This window comes from Nasonia vitripennis (genome assembly GCF_009193385.2).
Source record: "Nasonia vitripennis strain AsymCx chromosome 4 unlocalized genomic scaffold, Nvit_psr_1.1 chr4_random0001, whole genome shotgun sequence".
NCBI lineage: Eukaryota > Metazoa > Arthropoda > Insecta > Hymenoptera > Pteromalidae > Nasonia > Nasonia vitripennis.
In genome coordinates this window covers 58,383-80,266 of record NW_022279636.1, presented here as the reverse complement: position 1 = coordinate 80,266, position 21,884 = coordinate 58,383, and the positions used below count along the sequence as shown (strand labels likewise).

Here is a 21,884-nt window from a genome sequence, read left to right as displayed (position 1 = left end):
TAGATTTTAGTTTTTCGATCAAGCGCCTGGAAGCATGCGAAAAACCGTCGTAAAGTCCGCGTAAATTGACCGAGCGCGCGCTCGCAGTCGAGTGATGGGGGACGGAGCAGCGCCGGCAGAGAGTCATATATATAGTAATAAACGCGCGTGGCGCGCACGTTGCCTATCTTTGCATTAACATTTCTCAGCATCTACTGTAGCTATTTGAATGATTTTTTTTTTTTGATTTTGGGGAAACGGAACCAGAGGAATCCGATTCTTTGGTCTGTTATCAGGAAAAAATTATTACGTAAGGTACAGTGGGATCTTTTTGGTGAACTCTCTGTTCCAGTTTAAAACCGACGCGACGCTCAGTGCGCATCAGTATGTGATTCCACTGGTTCCATTACCTTAAACTAAAAAAAATCATTCAAATAGCTACACTAGATGCTGAGAAATGTTAATGCAAAGATAGGCAACGTGCGCGCCGCGCGCGCCTGTTACTATATATACGCCTCTCCACCGGCGCTGCTCCGTCCCACACCACTCGACTGCGAGCGCGCGCTCGGCCAATTTTCGCGAACTTCACTACAGTTTTTCGCATGCTTTCAGGCGCTTGATCGAAAAACTAAAATCTACGGTTTGTAATGCACGGTGTTAACTTTTCGACCCTTTTTTTGAAATTGCAATCTGACTTACGGTACAGCATACAGACCTGCCGGAAAAAAACGCACCGCAAAGTTTGAATCGCGATTTTGAGCAAACTAATAATCTGATAGCACCCAACTTTCGCACATATAAAGAACATTATAATCCCTACGTATTCATACAATTTTTGCGCTCCAGCCCAAAAAATGACAAAGCTATAAATTCTTGAATAAACGCCTAATTTTTTGGTTTTTCCTAATTATCTCAGAATCTAATTATCCGATTGAGGCGTTGGACCTTTCATTTTGCAGATTTTTTTATTTTCTACAAATCATCTTGTTGAGGCATACTGATAGCTTCATTGAAAAACATATACAATCGGTTTGCTGTAACAAATTATGTTACAATAAGGCAGTTTCAAATCCCTACTGCCTGGCCTAAACTGCTATGGTAGAAAATGTTCTATTAGTATATTTTAATGAAGAATCCAAGAATATTAAGCCATCAACCATATCGTCGGTCCCTACGAAAACTAGCACGTTTCAAATGCCTCCGGAAGAGTAGTAATTTTCATTTTTGGCCGCGAAGACTAGCACTTTTCACAACTCTGCCGCGAAGACTAGTACGTTTCTCATCTTTGCCACGAAGACTAGCACTTTTCACGAAAACACTTGCGGTTTCGGGGCCTTATGCTTAAACAATTGATGATATTTATGAACGCCAAAGTGGAACATTGTAACATTCACATGCAAAGAGACGGCTAGTACAAAAATTATTGAATTATCATACGTTTTTCTCATACTACAAAGAGCATTAGTTTGAGCCGTAGAATGTAATACTCTTCGCGGCAAAAAGTGAAAAGTGCTAGGCTTTGCGGCGAATAACCGAATGTACTAGTCTTCGGTGCGAGATCTGAAATGTTCTACTCTTTGTAGGGACAGACGACATGGTCTCGATTGTCTATGCTAAAAACAACTTTGTTGCTACGGCATAGCATTGATATAGGCTTCACTGAAGCTGAAAATTAAAAATTTTTAGAGACAAGTGATGATTTCCATTACTTAGCGACAAAATTACTTCTATTGTTATTAAATATTTATTATTATTCATTGTCAATGCATTTAATATTCAGATGTATTTTTCAGATAATTTTAATCTTTGGGATATGCGGTGCAACAAGATGTTCTGAGTTAGTTAATCTGAAAACTATTGATGTAAAAGACTTTGGCAATTATTTCAGTATAAATATCAGGAATTATAAAAATGATTATTCTCGTACTTTTATGATACGAGTACCTTATTATGATATAGTGGAAAAGTATATATTGAAAAAAAAGGTACAACACATGAGAGAGTAAGAGAGACGGAGAGAGAGAATAAGTATCGAGAGAGATTTAAATGCAGCAACGTACGATTTTGCCGCCTGCTCGCACGCTGCTGTCAAGACAGTGTGTCAGAGGGCATAGGTAAACCTGTGCTCGCGCTAGCGAGTCATTCCGAGTCTATCTTCGTTCCGCTTCACATTGCGAATAGACGCTCTGCGTTTGCGATTAATTTTGAGCCGATTGCGATGTCAACCGAGCCAGGACGATTCGTCCGGGACCATCTTCACGATGGTCAGGGTAGCCATTTGTACATTTGTACTCTCTCTCTCTCTCTCTCTCTCTCTCTCTCTCTCGCCTCGATCGTGTGTTGGTAGCTGGCCAAACCATCAATAAATAGTTAGCCTAAGTTTTACACTAACCCAAGATATTGTTATTGATTGATCCTGGGCCCTGCCACCTCCACGGGCTCGAGTGCACACCCGAGCATATTTGAGTCGGCCGAGCCGTGTCTTCTGTATACCCGACACGTTATTAACAATAATAAACAGGACTCTTCTGGCCCTGGGTATAATAGCAGCGAGTACCAATAAAGCTGCTGTTATAACGTATATTTTAACAATTGTACAATGAACCATTTGATTGATTTGTTTATCTGTAAATTTTTAAATTTAATAACACAATAGCATAAAGTCAAAGTTGTTGTTTTAAGTAAAGATAACTTTTAATGTTGTCAAATATCAGGTATATTGATTAGACACAATAACATGTGTCAAAATATGTTGGCGGTCTTTGTTGGTGATGATGATGAATTTTTAAGTTGGGCGCCATGTAACGGGGTTTCCGGCACTAATTCGCATAAAAGTAAAGCGACGAGGAGGATTCAAGCACACGTCCCCGAGATCTCAAGGCGCGTGCTCCAACCACTGAGCCAACGATGCACTACCCTGCACTTGCGCCACACGGTGTGAAAAAAATATTTTTTTTTGTTTTATTAAAACCTAATATCTCACGATTGAGTGAATGGAATTGGATGAAATTTAGTTAGAGTATAGTTTGAACTATGTGGAATACGAGAAAAGTATTGAGAAGTCCCAAAATAGTTTTAAGGGCTCCAAAATTCAAGCAAAAAGGCCCATTTTGCGATTTTAGCGATTAATTCTTTTCCTTCATCAATATTTATAATATTTTTTGGTAAAAAAACTATTCGACTTGCAAATTTTTGTCTACTGAACTTACAGCTATCAAGAAAAGTCATCTGAGCTCCTTTAGTTTTCAAGAAAATCGACTTAAATGTGATAAATCGTGTATTTTTGGTAAAAAGTTATGTATATATTTATAAACTTTTTTATTTTGATAGAAAGCATCTTACATTTTATAAAATGTTGGTAACACGACATATAACTTGCTTTCTTTGCCCGAAAATATGCCGGGCATTACAATTTTCATCCAATTTTTACATATGGATGAACCTTAACTCATTTGAAGGAATAAATTTATTTTTCCCCATAACCCTGAAATCCCAAAACCATATAACCACAAAACCCCATGACCCCAAAACACCATAACCTCAAAATCCCGTAACCCTAAAAACCTCAAGTCTCTCTAAATCCTCAAACCCCAAAATCCTCAAACTCAAGAGCTCGAACCTTTACTAAAAAAATGGCAGCCAAACAGGTCTTTATACCTTAAAGGCCTTTCAATTACTGTATTTCAAAATCTTTATCATACGAAAAAATAAAGCTGACTTTTCGGCAAAACCCACATTTCGCATCTTATTAATTATTTAATATATTGTTATAGATATCTAGAAGTGTATAAGAATCGTTTTCAATTAGTTATTATTGCTTTGTTTTTTTTTCAGATAAAAGAGAAGACACTTTCGGTCGTAAAAAGTAAATTGAATAAATTGTGCATTTTTGTCATTTTGGTTGGAGCTTGAATAAAATGATTGAGAAAAAAACTTTGAATTTTTTATTAACCTTTTCATTTATATTTAGACTATTACTCCTATTTATTATTTCTTTTCAGTTTTCTTATCACTTTTATGTGAATATTGCCTTTCTTTACTATAGTTTAGTAATTTAATTCAAATCATAGTGTATGTAGTATTAATATACTAGAAAAGAGATATGGAAGCAGAACGGTAAGTTATATATATTTATTTGTCAGTCGTAATAATATTAAGTCTAACATTTAAATTTTTTATTTTGAAATTAAAATAATACATTATTAATCTTAAATTTAGTATAGTTACCATAAATGTACATAAAATATGTGTATAAGTGTCTAAAAATAAAATTTGGTTATGCATTGGTATACATGTACATATTTTGCACTAACGTTCAATATTCGAGGACATAAAATTTGTAGGTAAAACAACATAAAGTGGGAGTTTATTAGAAAAAATACGTAGACTTTGAATAAGTTTTTCATATTCTTCGTGATTTTAAATTTCTCAAAAGGATTTAACTTACTTACAATTAATATTATGTAAGTTTATATATAACATGCTTAATATTTCTTTTATTAACCATTTGGAAGCTAAATTTATATAGAAAACTGTATTACATGTATACTACATGTTTATAATACTATTCTGGCACATTTGTAAAATTATTATTCACATGGGAAAATAAATTCTTTTTTTACTTGTATCATAAGTAAAATGTAGACAAAACTCAAATGTTAATCTAAATGTAATATTATATATATATATATATATATATATATATATATATATATATATATATTTATTTATTTAACATTGCATAATATACTTATAAATTATTTTGTTCCTTCTTAATTAAAAATTTCTAAATTTTATTAATAGTACTAAAAATAAAGAAGTCATTGGTCGCGGACGCGGTGGGCAAAAAAAAGCGGCATATTCGTCCTAACAGTGGAAGGCCTCGAATATTTGACATGAAGGCTGCTTCTAGAAATACAAAATACTTGATGGCGAAAAATATAATTACTCTAGCTGATAACGATGAAGAGTTCCTCCAATATACTCTTGACTTTTGCCGAAAACTGAATAAAAAATCATCACCAAAGGTGCTACATAAAAATTTTTATGTAGATTTTTTCATCATACCCACAGCAAGATAGCTTATACTTCCCTCCTATCTACTAGGCTCAAGAAAACTTTTTTAGCGAGATTTTGAAAGTAAAAAACGGCTCGCAGGCCATGTGCTTATCGACCGGACTGAAAATTAGGTCGGTAAACAGCTTGACGTCGCGATCGGTCACGGCTTAGTCAAAGTGTGTTAACCCATTAAAAACCAGGTAAAACCTGGCAGAGATATCGATAAATGAACTGTGCCATCCTTTGCATAACCAAAAATAAAAGTACCCGTATTTTTTCTTTTGTCGATTACAATTGTTTGTAACAAATTATTTAAACAAATAACCCAAAATGTCGTAATTTTGCAAAACTGAATGCGGATATCGATTCTACGGGCAAAAACACGACAAAAACCTATGTAACGTTTTTTTGTCAGAGTTCAATTTGTTAGTGTAAAATAAGGATAAACAATCGTGCGCAAAGTAGTAAAAGTTTCAATAAGTTTTCGAGTTATGAACCCAATTATGGCTCATTGCCGTGATCTACCGAAATATTTCACCATTACCTCGTCTACTGATAGGTTGTAGTCGAAGAAACCGAATTGCATGCAATTCTCACGGAACATGTCATACATCGTTCTTACTTTCCAAAGTTTGTCAGTTGGATTTTCATCTTGATTTTTGTAAAATCGAATATTCTTCTTAATGGTAACAAATTTATTTCTCGTCAAAAGTTCGGTAATGATTGGACACTCTAGGATTCGTTTTGTTGACCAATAATCATAAAGACGTTTTCTAGAATTGAAAATAGTAATCATTATGATTACAATAAATCTTTCTAGATCATTTTTAGACAAATCGAAATGATTCTCAGCAGTAGCTTCCACAACATGATTCTTCATCGATTCCGAGAAGAATAACTCGAATAATTCTAAGGAATTTTTAAAAAACAATGGAGAAATAGCTGACAGATTGGAGTTGTCCTCGATATCAGGAGATATATTATCCAGAGTATCATCTTCCCAATCGTAAATATGATTCGGCTCCAACAATTTTTGAGTACTTGTGTAAGTACTTTTCACATGTTCGTAAGAACCTGTAGGAAGATCATGAGATGTTATATCTTCTTCTAGATCAACATCCGAATCTCCATCTAAACTTTCATGATCAGCAGGAACAAATGCTATATCGACATATTGATCTTCGCCAATGTCAGAATCCTCAACTAAATCAGGTAGATCCCTAACTCTCCGTCTCGACATTATTAATTGCATTATCGACACAGAATAATGTGATCTATTTTTATGAAAAGTTCTATTCCGAAAGTCTCGTTTCGAAAGATAATTTTTTTTTTTTCAATTGATGTACCACCTTTAGCCTGCCACTCAAATGTGATCTCTAACACGGAAGGTTTTGAAAAAAAATAAGCTCATCCAATTGTAGCATGCAACACTGCGGTATTCCGCAGGTCTACATCTAAGACAGATGAGAAGGATGATTTACATGTGAAAAGTTTGTTCATTTTTTAGGCTAATAAATTGAACTCTGACAAAAAAACGTTACATAGGTTTTTGTCGTGTTTTTACCCGTAGAATCGATATCCGCATTCAGTTTTGCAAAATTACAACATTTTGGGTTATTTGTTTAAATAATTTGTTATAAACAATTGTGATCGACAAAAGAAAAAACACGGGTATTTTTTTTTTGGTTATACAAAGGATGGCACAGTTCGTTTCTCGATATCTCTGCCAGGTTTTGCCTGGTTTTTAATGGGTTAATATTAGTTGTTTTTGAGCATAGTTAGAGGGAGGTATGAGTACAAGTTTTGCTATGGGTATAATAAAAAATCGTAAACACTGCTTAGACATAAAGAATTACTCTTTTAACCTACTCGATAGTTGCACGAAGTGAAGTCAATGTGTCAGAAAAGTTCTTCTTTTGCCTTAGCGTAATGTACTATTAATTAAATTTGATTTTATTTCATTCAAATTTATATACTCCAATAATTATTATTCCGGGTCTGACAGAGTAATGATGAGGAATTTTTAGAGGATAAAAAACAAGACGATGCATTGTTAGTTCATTCAAATGAGTCAGCTTTAGCATTATACTTCGAGGGCAACTTGAATGTTAAAAGCTACTCATTAATCGCTAGTGATTGCCGATTAACCCATTTCTTCCCAAGCGGACATTTTATAGTCGATTGGTTTTTCGCCTAGAAAATTGTCAAAAAAAGAAAGTAATGATAACCAAAAGCACTTTTCTTATGTAAAATTTTCCGCTCTTTCCAAATCCGGAGTCAGAATTTCGGAATTTTCATCGGAAAATTTCAAAATGGCAGTTTGAATCTGGTGAAAATTCAGAAATAAATTTTTCAACATTTTAACATGCTTATTACAATTTGAACGGTTTCAACGAAATTCGTGATACAGATTCATAATGCAAATGATATTATTGTTGAAACAGATTTCAGATTTCAGATTCGTTATCAGCGACCCCGAAAACCCCGGTATGTCAAATTTGGCCAAAATTAGTTGACTTTTGAAAAAAATGTCCGCCATGTTGGATCCGCCATTTTGAATTTTCCAAATCTGATTCCAGATTCGTCATCAGCGACCCCAAAAACCCCTGGAAGTCAAATTTGGCCCAAATCGGTTGACTTTTGAAAAAAAATGGTATGAATTAGAAAAATTTAAAAAAATATATGATTTTTGCGGTCATTTCATGATGTCACAAGCGCCATCTTGGAAAATCTTGGAGGAAAATTCGCAAAAATCAAATGTTTCAACAATAATATCATTTGCATTATGAATCTGTATCACGAATTTCGTTGAAACCGTTAAAATTGTAATAAGCATGTTAAAATGTTGAAAAATTTATTTCTGAATTTTCACCAGATTCAAACTGCCATTTTGAAATTTTCCGATGAAAATTCCGAAATTCTGACTCCGGATTTGGAAAGAGCGGAAAATTTTACACAAGAAAAGTGCTTTTGGTTATCATTACTTTCTTTTTTTGACAATTTTCTAGGCGAAAAACCAATCGACTATAAAATGTCCGCTTGGGAAGAAATGGGTTAAGAGGATTTCGAAGTTTACCATCCTATCCGTATTTGCAACAAGCAATGGCTGAATGTGCACCTTCGAATATAAAATATTCAGAAAATGAAGTGATGGTACCGCTTCAAGATCTGCTAAACAAATCTTAAGAAAGGTTATGTAAAGCAATTGCTGAAGAATGGAACTGCGAAACATTGCGTAACCTTGAGTTATACTTGACTGTTGGATTTGACAGCTCCTCCGGACATCTCAACCTCCATCAAAAATACACTGATACTGATAATGTAAATGATAATGCTCAACAAAGTTTATTAGTAACCAGTTGCATCATTCAAAAACTTAAAGGATCAAATGAGAAGGCATGGACCAATCCTACTCCCCAAAGTATACGCTTTTGTCGGCCACTGAGGTATTACAGTCATTTTTTCTCCTAATTATTATTATAAGCATGCAAAAATCGTAATTTCATAGACCCATCAAAAAAGTTTTCCAGTCTTCCAGAATTTTGCAAATTTCAACCTAGCTACTTGATTGTGTTCGCAAAATGATTTAGTTAAACTTTTACTTCAATACAAACTTTTATTAAATAAAAAGATTTTTATTAAAGTAATGCTATGCTATAAATAATGTTTTAATTAAAATATATTACTACTTTTTTCCTCAAGGTTGTCCTTTGAAAAAGAAGATAATGAAGCTATCATAAAAGAGTACAATCGACTGAGTCAAGAGATCAATTTATTACAACGACATATAGGTTCAAGTTATCAAATGGAAAACAAGTAGTAGTAAAGTTTACAGTTACTCAAACTTTATATGATGGGAAATGCATTAATTGCATTGTAGACAATAGTGCAACCACTCGATGTCACGTATGTGGTGTATCGTCTTATAAATTTGGTGATTCATCAATAATACAATAATAATAAGTTTTGAGCCAAAAAACGATTCACTAAGTTTAGGATTAGCTCTCTTACATTGCGTAATAAAAGTCTTTGAGTATTTACTACATCTTGCCTATAGAATAGAAATAAAAGTATGGGATAGAAAACAACATTTGTGAGGTAATATATAAAAGTAATGTTTTGTACTTAGCACATTTTAGTATAAACAATATCAGTATTAGTATTTAAAATGCAAAGTACTACGTGGGTGAGACGATGTTACGCTCATCATTCTTCTATTAATCGTGACTTAGGGGTGGCTCCCAATTAAAAATTACTTTTTTCTATTGTATCATACGAGATTTGATTCTAGCTTTGTAGGGACCCCTTACAGTTGTGCTTTAATTATTTTTTGCGGTATTACAAAATTTTTCGCCTTTTAGGGGATGAAATTTTCATGTAGCTTTTTTTCTATGCTCCCGGAGGTTATTGAAGTCAAATGTAAAAATTGGACGAAAATTGTAATATTTTTCGGGCAAAAAAGCGACCAATGACTTCATTATTTTTAGTACTATTAATAAAATTTAGAAATTTTTAATTAAGAAGGAACAAAATAATTTATAAGTATATTATGCAATGTTAAATAAATAAAAAAAAATATAATATTACATTCAGATTAACATTTGAGTTTTTTCTACATTTTACTTATGATTTTTTTTTTTACGTGGCATTTGGAACTCGAAAGTTTATCGCCTCATCTACGCAAACATTCCGCGCTGCCCTATCTTGTGTCAACCCCACCCAAGATGCACCTCTCCGATCGACACCCACCCGTCCTATTTCTACTAGATCCGCTTTTACGTTGTCCTCCCATCTATGTCTAGGTCTACCTAGAGGTCGCGTTACCATCGGCCTGCCCTTCATGACACGCGCTGCCGTACGGTCGTCTCCCATTCTCGCTACGTGCCCTGCCCATCCCAATCTGCGCGATTTTATTATTCTGTTAATATTTGGTGACGCGTACAGATTGTGTAACTCATCATTGTGTAGTCTCCTCCATTCCCCGGTTTCCTCATCTTTCTTCGACCCGTATATTTTTCGTAAGACTTTATTTTCAAATACCCTAAAACGGTTGTCCGCCTGCTTAGTGAGAGCCCACGTTTCGCACCCGTACAGAACCACCGGCAGTATTATTGTTCTGTATATTCTTATTTTAACGTTTTTAGACAACAGCCTCGACTTAAGTAAATTACTCACGGCATAGAAGCAAGCATTACCCGAATGGAGTCTCTTATTTATTTCGACATTAATCTGGTTTCTATCATTTATGGTCGTACCCAGATACCTGAATTCGCTAACCTTTTCAAAAGTAAAATTCCCAACTCTGCGATCTTCCTCCCTTCTGCAGATGCCTAGGTTATCCACAATCATGTACTTTGTTTTTGATTCACTCACTTCTACCCCTGTATACTCCACCGCTTTTATGAGGATTTCCGCGTTTCTTGCTACCGTTTCCCTACAATCCCCAAGTTTTCTCTAACAACTGTCCACAGCGATAGTAATTCGTTGTCATTTGTTACGAGGTCCCCGTTTTCGTCCTTCATCAATTGCGCTCTACTCCTAAAACCCTTTCTGATGGCGTTAATCCCTCTGTACATTTCGCGGGGGTTATTTTCCTTACTGTTAGTTTCTATTCTCCTAATAAGATTCTTTTGATACTCCCGCTTCTTATTTCTGTAGATCGCGCTCGTCTGTTTCCTTACGTTAGAATACTATTCTACGGTCCTATCGCTTCTATTTTGTAAGCTATCTAATTTAGCCTTTTTGCGCCTTTCAAACCAGAGTTCGCACTCTTCGTCAAACCATGGTTTGCTCTTTGGCTTTTTCTTTTTACCCAGTACTTTGTTCGCGGCCTCTTTTACCGTTTTTTCGATGTCCCCCCCATAAGCTATTCCGGTTCGTCATTCCCCTCCGGCGATGTGTTTGCTTCTTCAAGTGCCTGAAACCTGTTATTAATCTCTATCTGGTACCTAATTCGCTCTGTTCTATCTCGTAGTTTCTTAATATCGAAGCTTTCTACCTTGTTTGCTCGCTTACTATTTTGATTCGCTACTAGTCTAGCTCTTAATTTGGCTACTACTAGGAAGTGGTCCGAGTCGCTATCTGCCCCTCTGTAAGCCCTTACGTCAAGAACATTAGTATGACGTCTTTTTTCAATGAGGAAATGATCAATTTGGTTCTGTGTGGCCCCGTCCGGCGATGTCCACGTTGCCTTATGTATGTTCTTGTGCTTAAAACACGTAGTTTTGATTATAAGATCTTTTGCCGCCGCGAAATTTATGACCCTAATACCGTTATCATTGCTGGCTTCGTGCAGGCTTTCCTTCCCTATAGTAGGCCTAAACATTTCCTCCCTACCTATTTTAGCATTGAAATCGCCTAATACTATTCTTGTGTCGTAAGACGCGAACTGGTCGATTACCTGCTCTAAAGTTTCGTAATAGTGATCCTTAGCTTCTTCTTCTTTGTCATCCGTAGGACAGTGTACATTAATAAATACATATCTATACCATTCACCTTCGATAATGATGTACGAGAGCCTATCATTGACGGATTTGAAACTTTTAACCGAATGTATGATGCTTTTGCTTACGAGAAATCCGGTGCCTAGAGATCCTCCACTCCCGGCCCCATACAGGTACGTGAAGTTACCCGATGCTAGTACTCCGCCATCTGGCCACCGCGATTCCTGTATTGCTACCAAATCTAGATTGTACCTATCAGCTTCCTTTACGAGTTCTTTAAACGCACCTGCTCTGTATAGACTGCGAACATTCCAAGTTCCGACCCTTAAGTCCCTTTTGGTTCGGATTTGATTTTTTTGAGCCATGATGTTATGTTAAACCCGCGCGCTTCGGATCCTGTTCCGATCGCAGGTGAGTCCACCGTTCTAGAGGTGATAACCCCCATATCTCTCTAGAACTAAGTATGAGAGCTTTCCGACTTTGACGAGGACAGTGTCAACTCGTCGTCAGACACACTACGGTTTCATTCTCGCATCCTAACGCCCCCCTGCAAGGCAGCGCGCATTCGCTGGCATCGTTACCGCGTAAGACCAGGTGACGAATCATTCTACACATCCCCTTTCGGGGCAGTTGTCATCGCTCCCGCATCCTCCTCGGCAGCAGGATTTTTGCCCATTTTTGTAATGTGTGATGAAAGAGATAGATTGAGAGATAAGAGATAATGTGAAGTGTTTTTGTTGTTGTGGTGCTTGCGTAGTGTTTCTAGATGAATGCGTTCGTCAGTGTGGGCTCATCACACCCACGCCTGTTCCTATCGGCTGTCCGCGGCTGCTTATTCAATTTATTCGCAGCTAACCTCTTTTTCAGGGGCTGTTCCTCTATCCGCAACCTAAGGACGCGCTGTGTAGTGGTGATAGGCACCCACCCGTCCGATCTGGACGACAACGCCCAAGACCCGCTTAGGGTAGCGGCATTGTAACAGCATTTTACTTATGATCCAAGTAAAAAAAGAATTTATTTTCCCATGTGAATAATAATTTTACATATGTGCCAGAATAGTATTATAGACATGTAGTATACATGTAATACAGTTTTCTATATAAATTTAGCTTCCAAATGGTTAATAAAAGAAATATTAAGCATATTATATATAAACTTACATAATATTAATTGTAAGTAAGTTAAATCCTTTTGAGAAATTTAAAATCACGAAGAATGTGAAAAACTTATTCAAAGTCTACGTATTTTTTCTAATAAACTCCCACTTTATGTTGTTTTACCTACAAATTTTATGTCCTCGAATATTGAACGTTAGTGCAAAATATGTACATGTATACCAATGCATAACCAAATTTTATTTTTAGACACTTATACACATATTTTATGTACATTTATGGTAACTATACTAAATTTAAGATTAATAATGTATTATTTTAATTTCAAAATAAAAAATTTAAATGTTAGACTTAATATTATTACGACTGAGAAATAAATATATGAAACTTACCGTTCTGAAAAGAACTAATAAATAGGAGTAATAGTCTAAATATAAATGAAAAGGTTAATAAAAAATTCAAAGTTTTTTTCTCAATCATTTTATTCAAGCTCCAACCAAAATGACAAAAATGCACAATTTATTCAATTTACTTTTTACGACCGAAAGTGTCTTCTCTTTTATCTGAAAAAAAAACAAAGCAATAATAACTAATTGAAAACGATTCTTATACACTTCTAGATATCTATAACAATATATTAAATAATTAATAAGATGCGAAATGTGGGTTTTGCCGAAAAGTCAGCTTTATTTTTTCGTATGATAAAGATTTTGAAATACAGTAATTGAAAGGCCTTTAAGGTATAAAGACCTGTTTGGCTGCCATTTTTTTAATAAAGGTTCGAGCTCTTGAGTTTGAGGATTTCGGGGTTTGAGAATTTAGAGAGATTTGAGGTTTTTAGGGTTACGGGATTTTGAGGTTATGGTGTTTTGGGGTCATGGGGTTTTGTGGTTATATGGTTTTGGGATTTCAGGGTTATGGGGAAAAATAAATTTATTCCTTCAAATGAGTTAAGGTTCATCCAAATGTAAAAATTGGACGAAAATTGTAATGCCCGGCATATTTTCGGGCAAAAAAAGCAAGTTATATGTCGTGTTACCAACATTTTATAAAATGTAAGATGCTTTCTTACCAAAAATACACGATTTATCACATTTAAGTCGATTTTCTTGAAAACTGAAGGAGCTCAGATGACTTTTCTTGATAAATGTAAGTTCAGTAGACAAAAATTTGCAAGACGAATAGTTTTTTTACCAAAAAATATTATAAATATTGATGAAGGAAAAGATTTTATCGCTAAAATCGTAAAATGGGCCTTTTTGCCTTGAATTTTGGAGCCCTTCAAACTATTTTGGGACTTCTCAATATTTTTCTCGTATTCCACATAGTTCAAACTATACTCTAACCAAATTTCATCCAATTCCATTCACTCAATCATGAGATATTAGGTTTTAATACAAAAAAATGTTTTTTTCACACCGTGCGGCGCGTCGAACCGCATGTGGTGGTAGGAGAGGACCCTCGCATACATACATACATTGTAACGAGTTGAACACCACAGACAACTAGTAGCGGTTTGAGTACCGCTACGCCGCGCCGAAACAGCGTAGAGTCGTGCGCGCGATAATAAACACGTGCAAATTCGGCAATAGGCGCGAAAGAGATAGCTCTCGGCCTTCGGAAGGTAAACACGGGACTTCGCTCAACAATTCAAAAAAACCTTCATGATACCGTGTGCTGTGCTGTGTCCAGCGGATCGAAGTGTACCTTGTGTGTGAGTACGACGCGGAGTCCGGGTATTCCTGATCTTGCCTAGCGGTCCAGCGCAGTGACCAAGTCTTGCGGCCTGTCCAGGATTAGGAACGTCGTCGACGAGATAGAAGGTTTGTGTGACGCGCAGTGCATGGGAGAGAGTGTATGTGCAAGTGTGTATAACCCATGCGAGAGTGATCCGGCGCGCGCGACCTACACGACGATACACGCATGCGAGCGCGATTATTCTGGCGTCGCGACGAGTCGCAAAGTTGCTGGCGTCTCGCGTATTATTATTTCATGATTGTAAATTCACGTTTATTTCGCGACTAGTAAATATAACCATAGTCTTATTATTTTACGTGATTTGTCTTCATTTCTAAACCTCGCTCGCTTATTTCCGATTCCTGTTCCTTCCTACGAATACCGCCGCCTCCGCGCGCGTTATTTATTAGTACATATTTAACGCAATTGAGCAGTCGAGCACGCGCCAGGCGACGCGTAGACCCAGCAAAACAGAAGCAGCTGAGACAGCTGCATGCAACGGAGGTGTTGCGCGGGCGGAGAGGAGTCCTCCGCCACATCGAGGGAACGCGATCCAGTCGTTTAACGAGTTATTCGCTGATCGAATTTACACACCATTACAACATATAGATATACATTTTTCAAAAATCACTATTCCTTACTCAGGAACATCGAAAATATCGAAATCTATCAAAATTTTTTGATATCGAAATTTTTACCATCACAAAACTTTCTCTTGGAGAAAGCAATATACATGTTCCTCCAAATCACCGTCTGATTAGCCTCGATGTAACATCGCTCTTCACAAACAGTGATAAAACATTAGTCGAAAATAGCTTCGAAAAGAGGTACGCACAAATTGCACAAAAATCTAAAATACCTCTCAACGAAATTTTATTAGCATGTGAGTTGCTTATGAATAACACATATTTTTAATAAAACAATAAATTTTAGAAACTTTTCGGCACATTAACGGGCTCTCCGATCTCTGGATTGTTTGCTGACATTATCATGGATAATCTTTAGACGAACTGTCTATTAATATTATCTTTTAAACCAGTATTCTTTTACCGCTATGTAGAGGATATTATAACATGTAAAGTACAGCAGATTACAATTTATTAACAAAATAGAAGAAAACAAATCCATAAGCTTCTTATATGTTCTCTTAATTAATGACGAAAATAAATTAATAACTGATTGGTACACAAAAACCGCTGCCAATTCATTGGCACGTAGCTTCCTTCAACTACATTTATAGGTCAAATAAATAAAATATTGTTTTAATATACAGTACAACTGCCTGCTAATGTATGAATATATTGAATAGTAGATACTTGAACTTGATTTTATTGTTACAAATATTTCTACCGAAGTCGAAGAAACGTAAATATATTATGTCTCTTGAAAAAAATTATAACATAAATCATACACATAATTATCTGGATAGTTTCACAAGTATCTGGATTGTTTTAGTTAAAAATGCATCCCTTATAAGCTACAAATCTTTGAAAATAGGCAAAAAATGCAAAAATTGCTTGAAACCTTAACTTTGACCACCTCTATATATATATATATATATATATATATATATATATATATATATATATATATATATATATATATATATATATATATATATAATATATATATATATATATATATATATATATATATATATATATATATATATATATATATATATATATATATATATATATATATATATATCTGGGACGTTCCACGTCAAACGTAACAAAGCTCTGCCCAAAATTCCTTTTGATCTAAAAAGTTTTAAAAATATGTAAAATTTAGCATTTTTTATGTACTTTAAATTTTTATGTATTTTCAATTAGTGAGGGGCGTTTTTTAAAATTTTGTTCCCTGATGGAGCTACGCGTTCCCAACCTTAAAAAAATACTACTTTACGAAATGATCAAGCTGTCAGAAATCACAGGTGCTCAGAAAAATTCTAAGCAACGACTATTTTTATGTATTTTGAGCTACTGAACAAGAATGCGACGGTATTTTTTACCGATACCTCAAGCGTTTGTCCCCAACCTGAAAAAACACCCCCCAAAATTGCTTTTTCACGCAGTTGAGAGGTTTATCCTGTGATCGACGGGAGGAAAATTATTGACAGAGAGTATTTTTATGTATTTTGTGCTGCTGAACACGAAACCGACCGTCTTTTTTACCGATACCTCAAGCACTCGTCCCTAACCTCAAAAAACCACCCAAAATGTCTGTTTTACGCGGTTAAGAAATTTACGTCTAGAGGAAAATTATTGACGAATGCTATTTTTATGGATTTTGAGCCACTGAATTTGAACACGAAGCTTATTTCATTTGGTTTCTATTACTAAGTACATTCGATTAAAACCAAATGCCTTTAAAACCTAAATAATTAGATGGACGTACCTTTACTTTATACCTGTTAAAAACATTTTTGGTTGTGTATACTGATTCATGGATTCAAAGAAATAAATAGATGAAATGGCCTGATTCCTTTTGGAAAATGATTGAAATACCTGTCATTTTATTTGTTTATTTGTTTATTTATAAATCAACGGGCAAGAATGCCCTTACAAAAATATAGAATTCATGTACATAAAATATTGAATAGAACGAACAATATAAAACAACAAGATAATATAAACCAAGTTACCTAACTATATGCCGATACAAATGATTTTAGAAAATTTATTGATTTAATTAACTCGATTACGTCAATTCCATATGGCGTTCATAATGACCAAATATTACTAAACTTCATAAGTAATCAGAACAAAGCCCGCGTTGTAATTGAATTTATTCTGAAAAGCCTTAGTTGGGATATTCTAAAAATTACCAAAATAAAAAAGAAATTTACCTGTTTAGCTATAAAATTATACTAAATATAGTAGAGAATGATCAGTGTACAATAAATGTTGCAGTACTATATTACAGAGAAGATAATGAAACAAGGCATTGTAGTTTTATAGCACTTTCTGAATGTACTACTCATGATACGGCCGCAGTTTATATTTTACAAGAAAAGATTATTTCTGATATGAAAATAAATGAAAAGAAAAGATTCCCAAAACTGAATAAGATTATATACGCCACAGATGGTGCAAAGCAGCACTATAAAAATAGATATCAAATGATGAATTAGGTTAATCACGAGTCAGATTTCCAAGTAATGGCGGATTGGCGTTTCCATGCTACTGCTCATGGAAAGGGTTCATGTGACGGAGTAGGAGCCGTGTTAAAAAGAGAAGCTAGTCGTACCAGCTTGCAGGCCAAAGCTACTGAAGGGATTTTAAATTCAAAACAACTTTATGACTGGGCGAGACAAAAGTTCCAAACAATAACATTCTTTCACTATTTCAAAATAGATTACGAAACCTTCAAGATCATTAAAGAAGAGATTCTCGGCTGCGTGCGTCTGTTACAAAAATTTCATAGTAAAATGTTGTGTTTTCAAAATATCTACAACTTTTACATTTAAGGTTTTTATGTGAAATGCATAGCCTCAAAGTTTTATGATAAATATTGGTTTATTGCTATAAAAAATCGATTTTGGCCTGTTCATTTGAATAAAAAGCCTTTTTACGCTTAAATGTCGATAGGAAAAAGTTGTAACTTTTTTTTGTAGAATGCATAGACTTCGTGTTAGAGCCAAAAAACCGTTTTTAGCGATTTTTGGACGTGACCGCATTCTGCGTATACATGCAGGATCAAGTCCAAAATAAATTTGGCGCCTTATTATTATGAGGGGAGTTTGCACACAAATTTTTAGCCCGATTGATAAAAGTCTCTCAGAGATAATCGTGTTACGCCACAATTTTTATTCAAAAAACACGCAAAAATTGAACAAATTGTGCCCGCATATAAAGAAAACGTAGACGATCGGGATACAAAAATTAGTTCTTAAGTTTGTGCGAGATGCGACTTCTAAAATTTTAGCTCGATCGATCGAAAATTGCGTGAGATATCGCATCTCACACATTTTTCGATGACAAAACTTTAAGGCACTCCGTGTCGCGGTCGTGCCTTAACTACTTTCTTCAGGTTTTTGAATTCTTCTCATAGATCTTCTATTTTTATCTTGTATTTGTCTTAAACCACTACTAAAAAGATGGTGTGCTTCTCGTATGGGGTCATTGGGACTTGGCCTATGCTGGGTTTCTTGTTCTTAATGCTGGATAGTTGCCCCTATTTCCGTCAATAATCTGGCTATGGGTGACGTGGTATCACAATTCTTGGATATTAAGTGCACTAGGTTGTCCTTCGTCCTTCTTGCATGTTAGACATTCTCTTATTGATATTATGTTATGGTGACGGCGAATAGGTTTAACTTTATTGTTTGCCGTTGCCGAACCATGTGTTGATTTCTCGCTGGCAATTGTTAATGTACTTCCTTTATTTAGGGGCTTTAGGTCGGCTGGTAGAAGGAATAGTATTGTGATTTTAGGTGGCTGTAAGAATCTTATGTTCACTGTTTGGTCTTCTTCTGCTTCTATCTTGATCAATATTCTTAATCTCTTTTTCTGCTTTGTTTTGTGGTGCGGTGTGCTATTTGCTGTTGGGTTAGTGTTCTGTATTGTTGGTGTTACTGAGAGTGTTCTCCAGGTCGGCAGCAGCATTATTTTTGTTACACTCTTGATGTCCGACTTGCTCTTCATATTATTTTCATGTAATGGTTCTAGCAACGTTTTTTAGGTATGTTGCATCAATTTTTGAACACTGTCGCTTATAATGTCATCTATACTTTTCTGCTTACCACCGTCATCTACATTGAATCGCGCATCTGAATATATTGCCTCACGCATGTCATCAGGTACATAATCGTCGTCCGAAAAGTGTTTAGGTAGCTTCATTTGTATTTCTATCTCCGTACCCGATTTAGTAGTGGTCCAGTTTGTCTCAGACTTTCTTCAAATTTCTTGCTGATTTCCTCAATTTCTTGTCTGTTTAGAGTTGTTTTAATCGACATATTATGGATTGACTCTTCGTCGCTTCTCTTTTCTGTCTGAGATATAGCGCTCATGTCTATCGCAATGTTGCTTATGTTTCTGTCTTGGCTGTCGGTTGAAGAGGATGGGTCTTGTCTATCGTCCTCCTTTGATTCCTGTGTCACGGCGTGCGATTTTTTCAATATTTTCAAAATTTTAAACTTTAATTTTCAAAAAATATAAATGCGTACGTGACGCTCGTCCAAAGCAAGTTCGGAAATGCGGGTCTGAAGAGAGAAAAGCGAGGGACAGATAGCCCTATCGTAAACCTCTTGAGCTGCGCGCATCGAGCTTTTTTTTTGCAGGGACAGTTTTGGGAAATACGCACGCTTGCAGCTGTGTACTGATAAATTCGAAATATTTATTTAGAATTATTTTACACCAGGTTGTTGTATAAACTATGCATTTTTCGAATTGCATACGTTCGCTTTTAGTAACAGTTTTGGTGAGATAGTTCTACATAAATGTATATAAATGCATAGTTCGTTTGCAGCTTATAGTGTAGTTATAATTTTACAAACAACTAATTGATAACGCGATTTATTTATTAATTATTTAGCACTAAACTGTATATTATTCGATTTATACAGTTCGCTTCTTGTGCATAATTAATGAATGGATCCAGTGTTTATTTGTTTATTTTAATTTTATCATATATTTTGTTGCGACAGTCAGTCCGTGTGAAGTTACGATTGTTGCAGTAAAGTATATCATTTTGCTGAGTTATAATAATCGGTCGGTGTGAAGCTATGATTGTTATAACGATGCATTGTTAATTTATTAAATTTTAAAAATAAAAATAGAGTTAGAATAAATATTGAGGCTGTTAACAATTGAAATGAATAAATTTTATAAGTATATTAAATAGTAAATTCATTTATTTATAATATTTTCTAAAACTACCGCGCATAAGAGCTTTATTACTAAGTTTTAAATATAAATTGTTTAGTATCGGTTTGTAGTGAATTTCACAAGCATTAAAATTATAATATTAATTATTTTATACAATACTCTACTTAATTTTAATTAATAATAATAAACAAAATGCTTGGGAAATTTTACACAAATCGGCGTGTGCGTCGGTAGCGGCATTCGCGTGAACCACAGTTATAGAGGAGAGAGCGTAGGTGGACCGAAGGGCCTGACCAAAGCTGCGTAGGAGGAGAGATGTGAAAATTCGGCGTAAGTAAGGGAAAGCTGAGATATAACGGCTTCTCTCACTAGCTAATTTTCGGCACTTAGGTACAACGAGACCTTAATAAAATCGAGAAGGGAGGTCTCTAGGCCCTTCGTGATGTCAAACATCAGACCAGATCATTACTCCGGTCCCGGCTCTAAGTAAGCTCGGTAGATTCTCGCGCTTGTACGCACCAGATAGATTCTCGCGCTTGTACGCACCTGATATTTTATATTTCGCGCTTGTACGCATCTTAGATTTTATATTTTGCGCTTGTACGCATAAAGTTTTTGTACTACGCTAAGTACGCAACTTTTTACCCACATCTATTAATATATTAAATGACTAAAATTGTGTGTTCGGTATTTTATTTATTGAAACCTCTCGTCCCTCTACGGATTTTTAATTCCAGATAGCCAGCATAGAACAAAGTAAGTAATTTTAAAATTTGCTGTCATATCTTTTCATTTTACTGCCCTACGACCTATCGCTTGGATAAGTGAACCGTTTAACACCGGATCATTTTTCCCTCTTTTCTTTCTTTTAGAATTCACTTCCGAATAACTCTAAATCATTTTCTAAAAGTTCTATTTTTCTTTCATTCCTTTTTAGGCACTCGCCCCGTATAAAGAGTTTCGAAGAAACGTCTTGTACCCAGGGCAAACGCCTATTGGATTTGACAAAAAATGTGTTCTTTTTCAATTCTTTCTAAGCCATTTTTTACAAAAAAATTTTTTCATAAAAGTATTCTGTTTTGTAGAAAATTAAATTCTAAACAAATTCACAGTATTTAAAAATTCTAAATACCCAATTGAAAAAAGCCTTTCTACTAGCGAAACCTCATTCTCCAAAAATTGACTTTCCTTCCGTGCGCAGGACCTGATGTTCATAAGAAGTGACCTTATATTATACAACATACTTGCTCAAAACAACTTTTTTTAGTCAAATTTACTATGGATATTAAATATACTATATTCTATATAATTCTATATTGTATATATAATAACCATGTTTCTTTTTAGACATACTTTTGTAGACCAATAAAGGTAGAATCTGATATTTCTTTACTATACCCATACTAAATTCTTGAAAAACTAAACTTTTCACACTTGCTTCTATAAAATACTTGTACACTGCGCGTGAATTGATCCACGGTATTGCTGCCAAATCTGACCGTAACAAAAAAATCACAAGGCCATAGTCAACAAAGGAGGAGTTTTCATGTAACTGTCATAGCGACAGTCATAGCGACAGTAATAATACCGTGGATTAATTTACGCGCAGTGTACAATGACTATATATGTTCTATATACTATATTCTAAGCCATCACTAAGCATGTGTATCTATATATACGTATATTTGATATTTTATCCCTCTGCATAACCTTAAATCTTA

General features: G+C 35.0%; 1 protein-coding gene across 3 annotated transcripts in view; it reads left to right on the top strand.

The window, feature by feature from the left end:
- LOC116417008 (mitogen-activated protein kinase kinase kinase 4-like) overlaps positions 1–21,884 on the top strand; it is a 159,351-nt gene that overhangs the window by 105,547 nt on the left and 31,920 nt on the right. The window contains exon 4 of one of the 3 annotated variants that reach the window (XM_031928027.1): positions 1,773–2,370. The exons of the other annotated variants lie outside the window; for them this stretch is intronic. Within the exon in view, the coding sequence (XP_031783887.1) occupies position 1,773 (1 nt within the window). The 3' untranslated portion in view covers positions 1,774–2,370. Of the gene's footprint in view, positions 1–1,772; positions 2,371–21,884 lie in introns of those variants that run through there. 3 annotated transcript variants of the gene reach the window in all.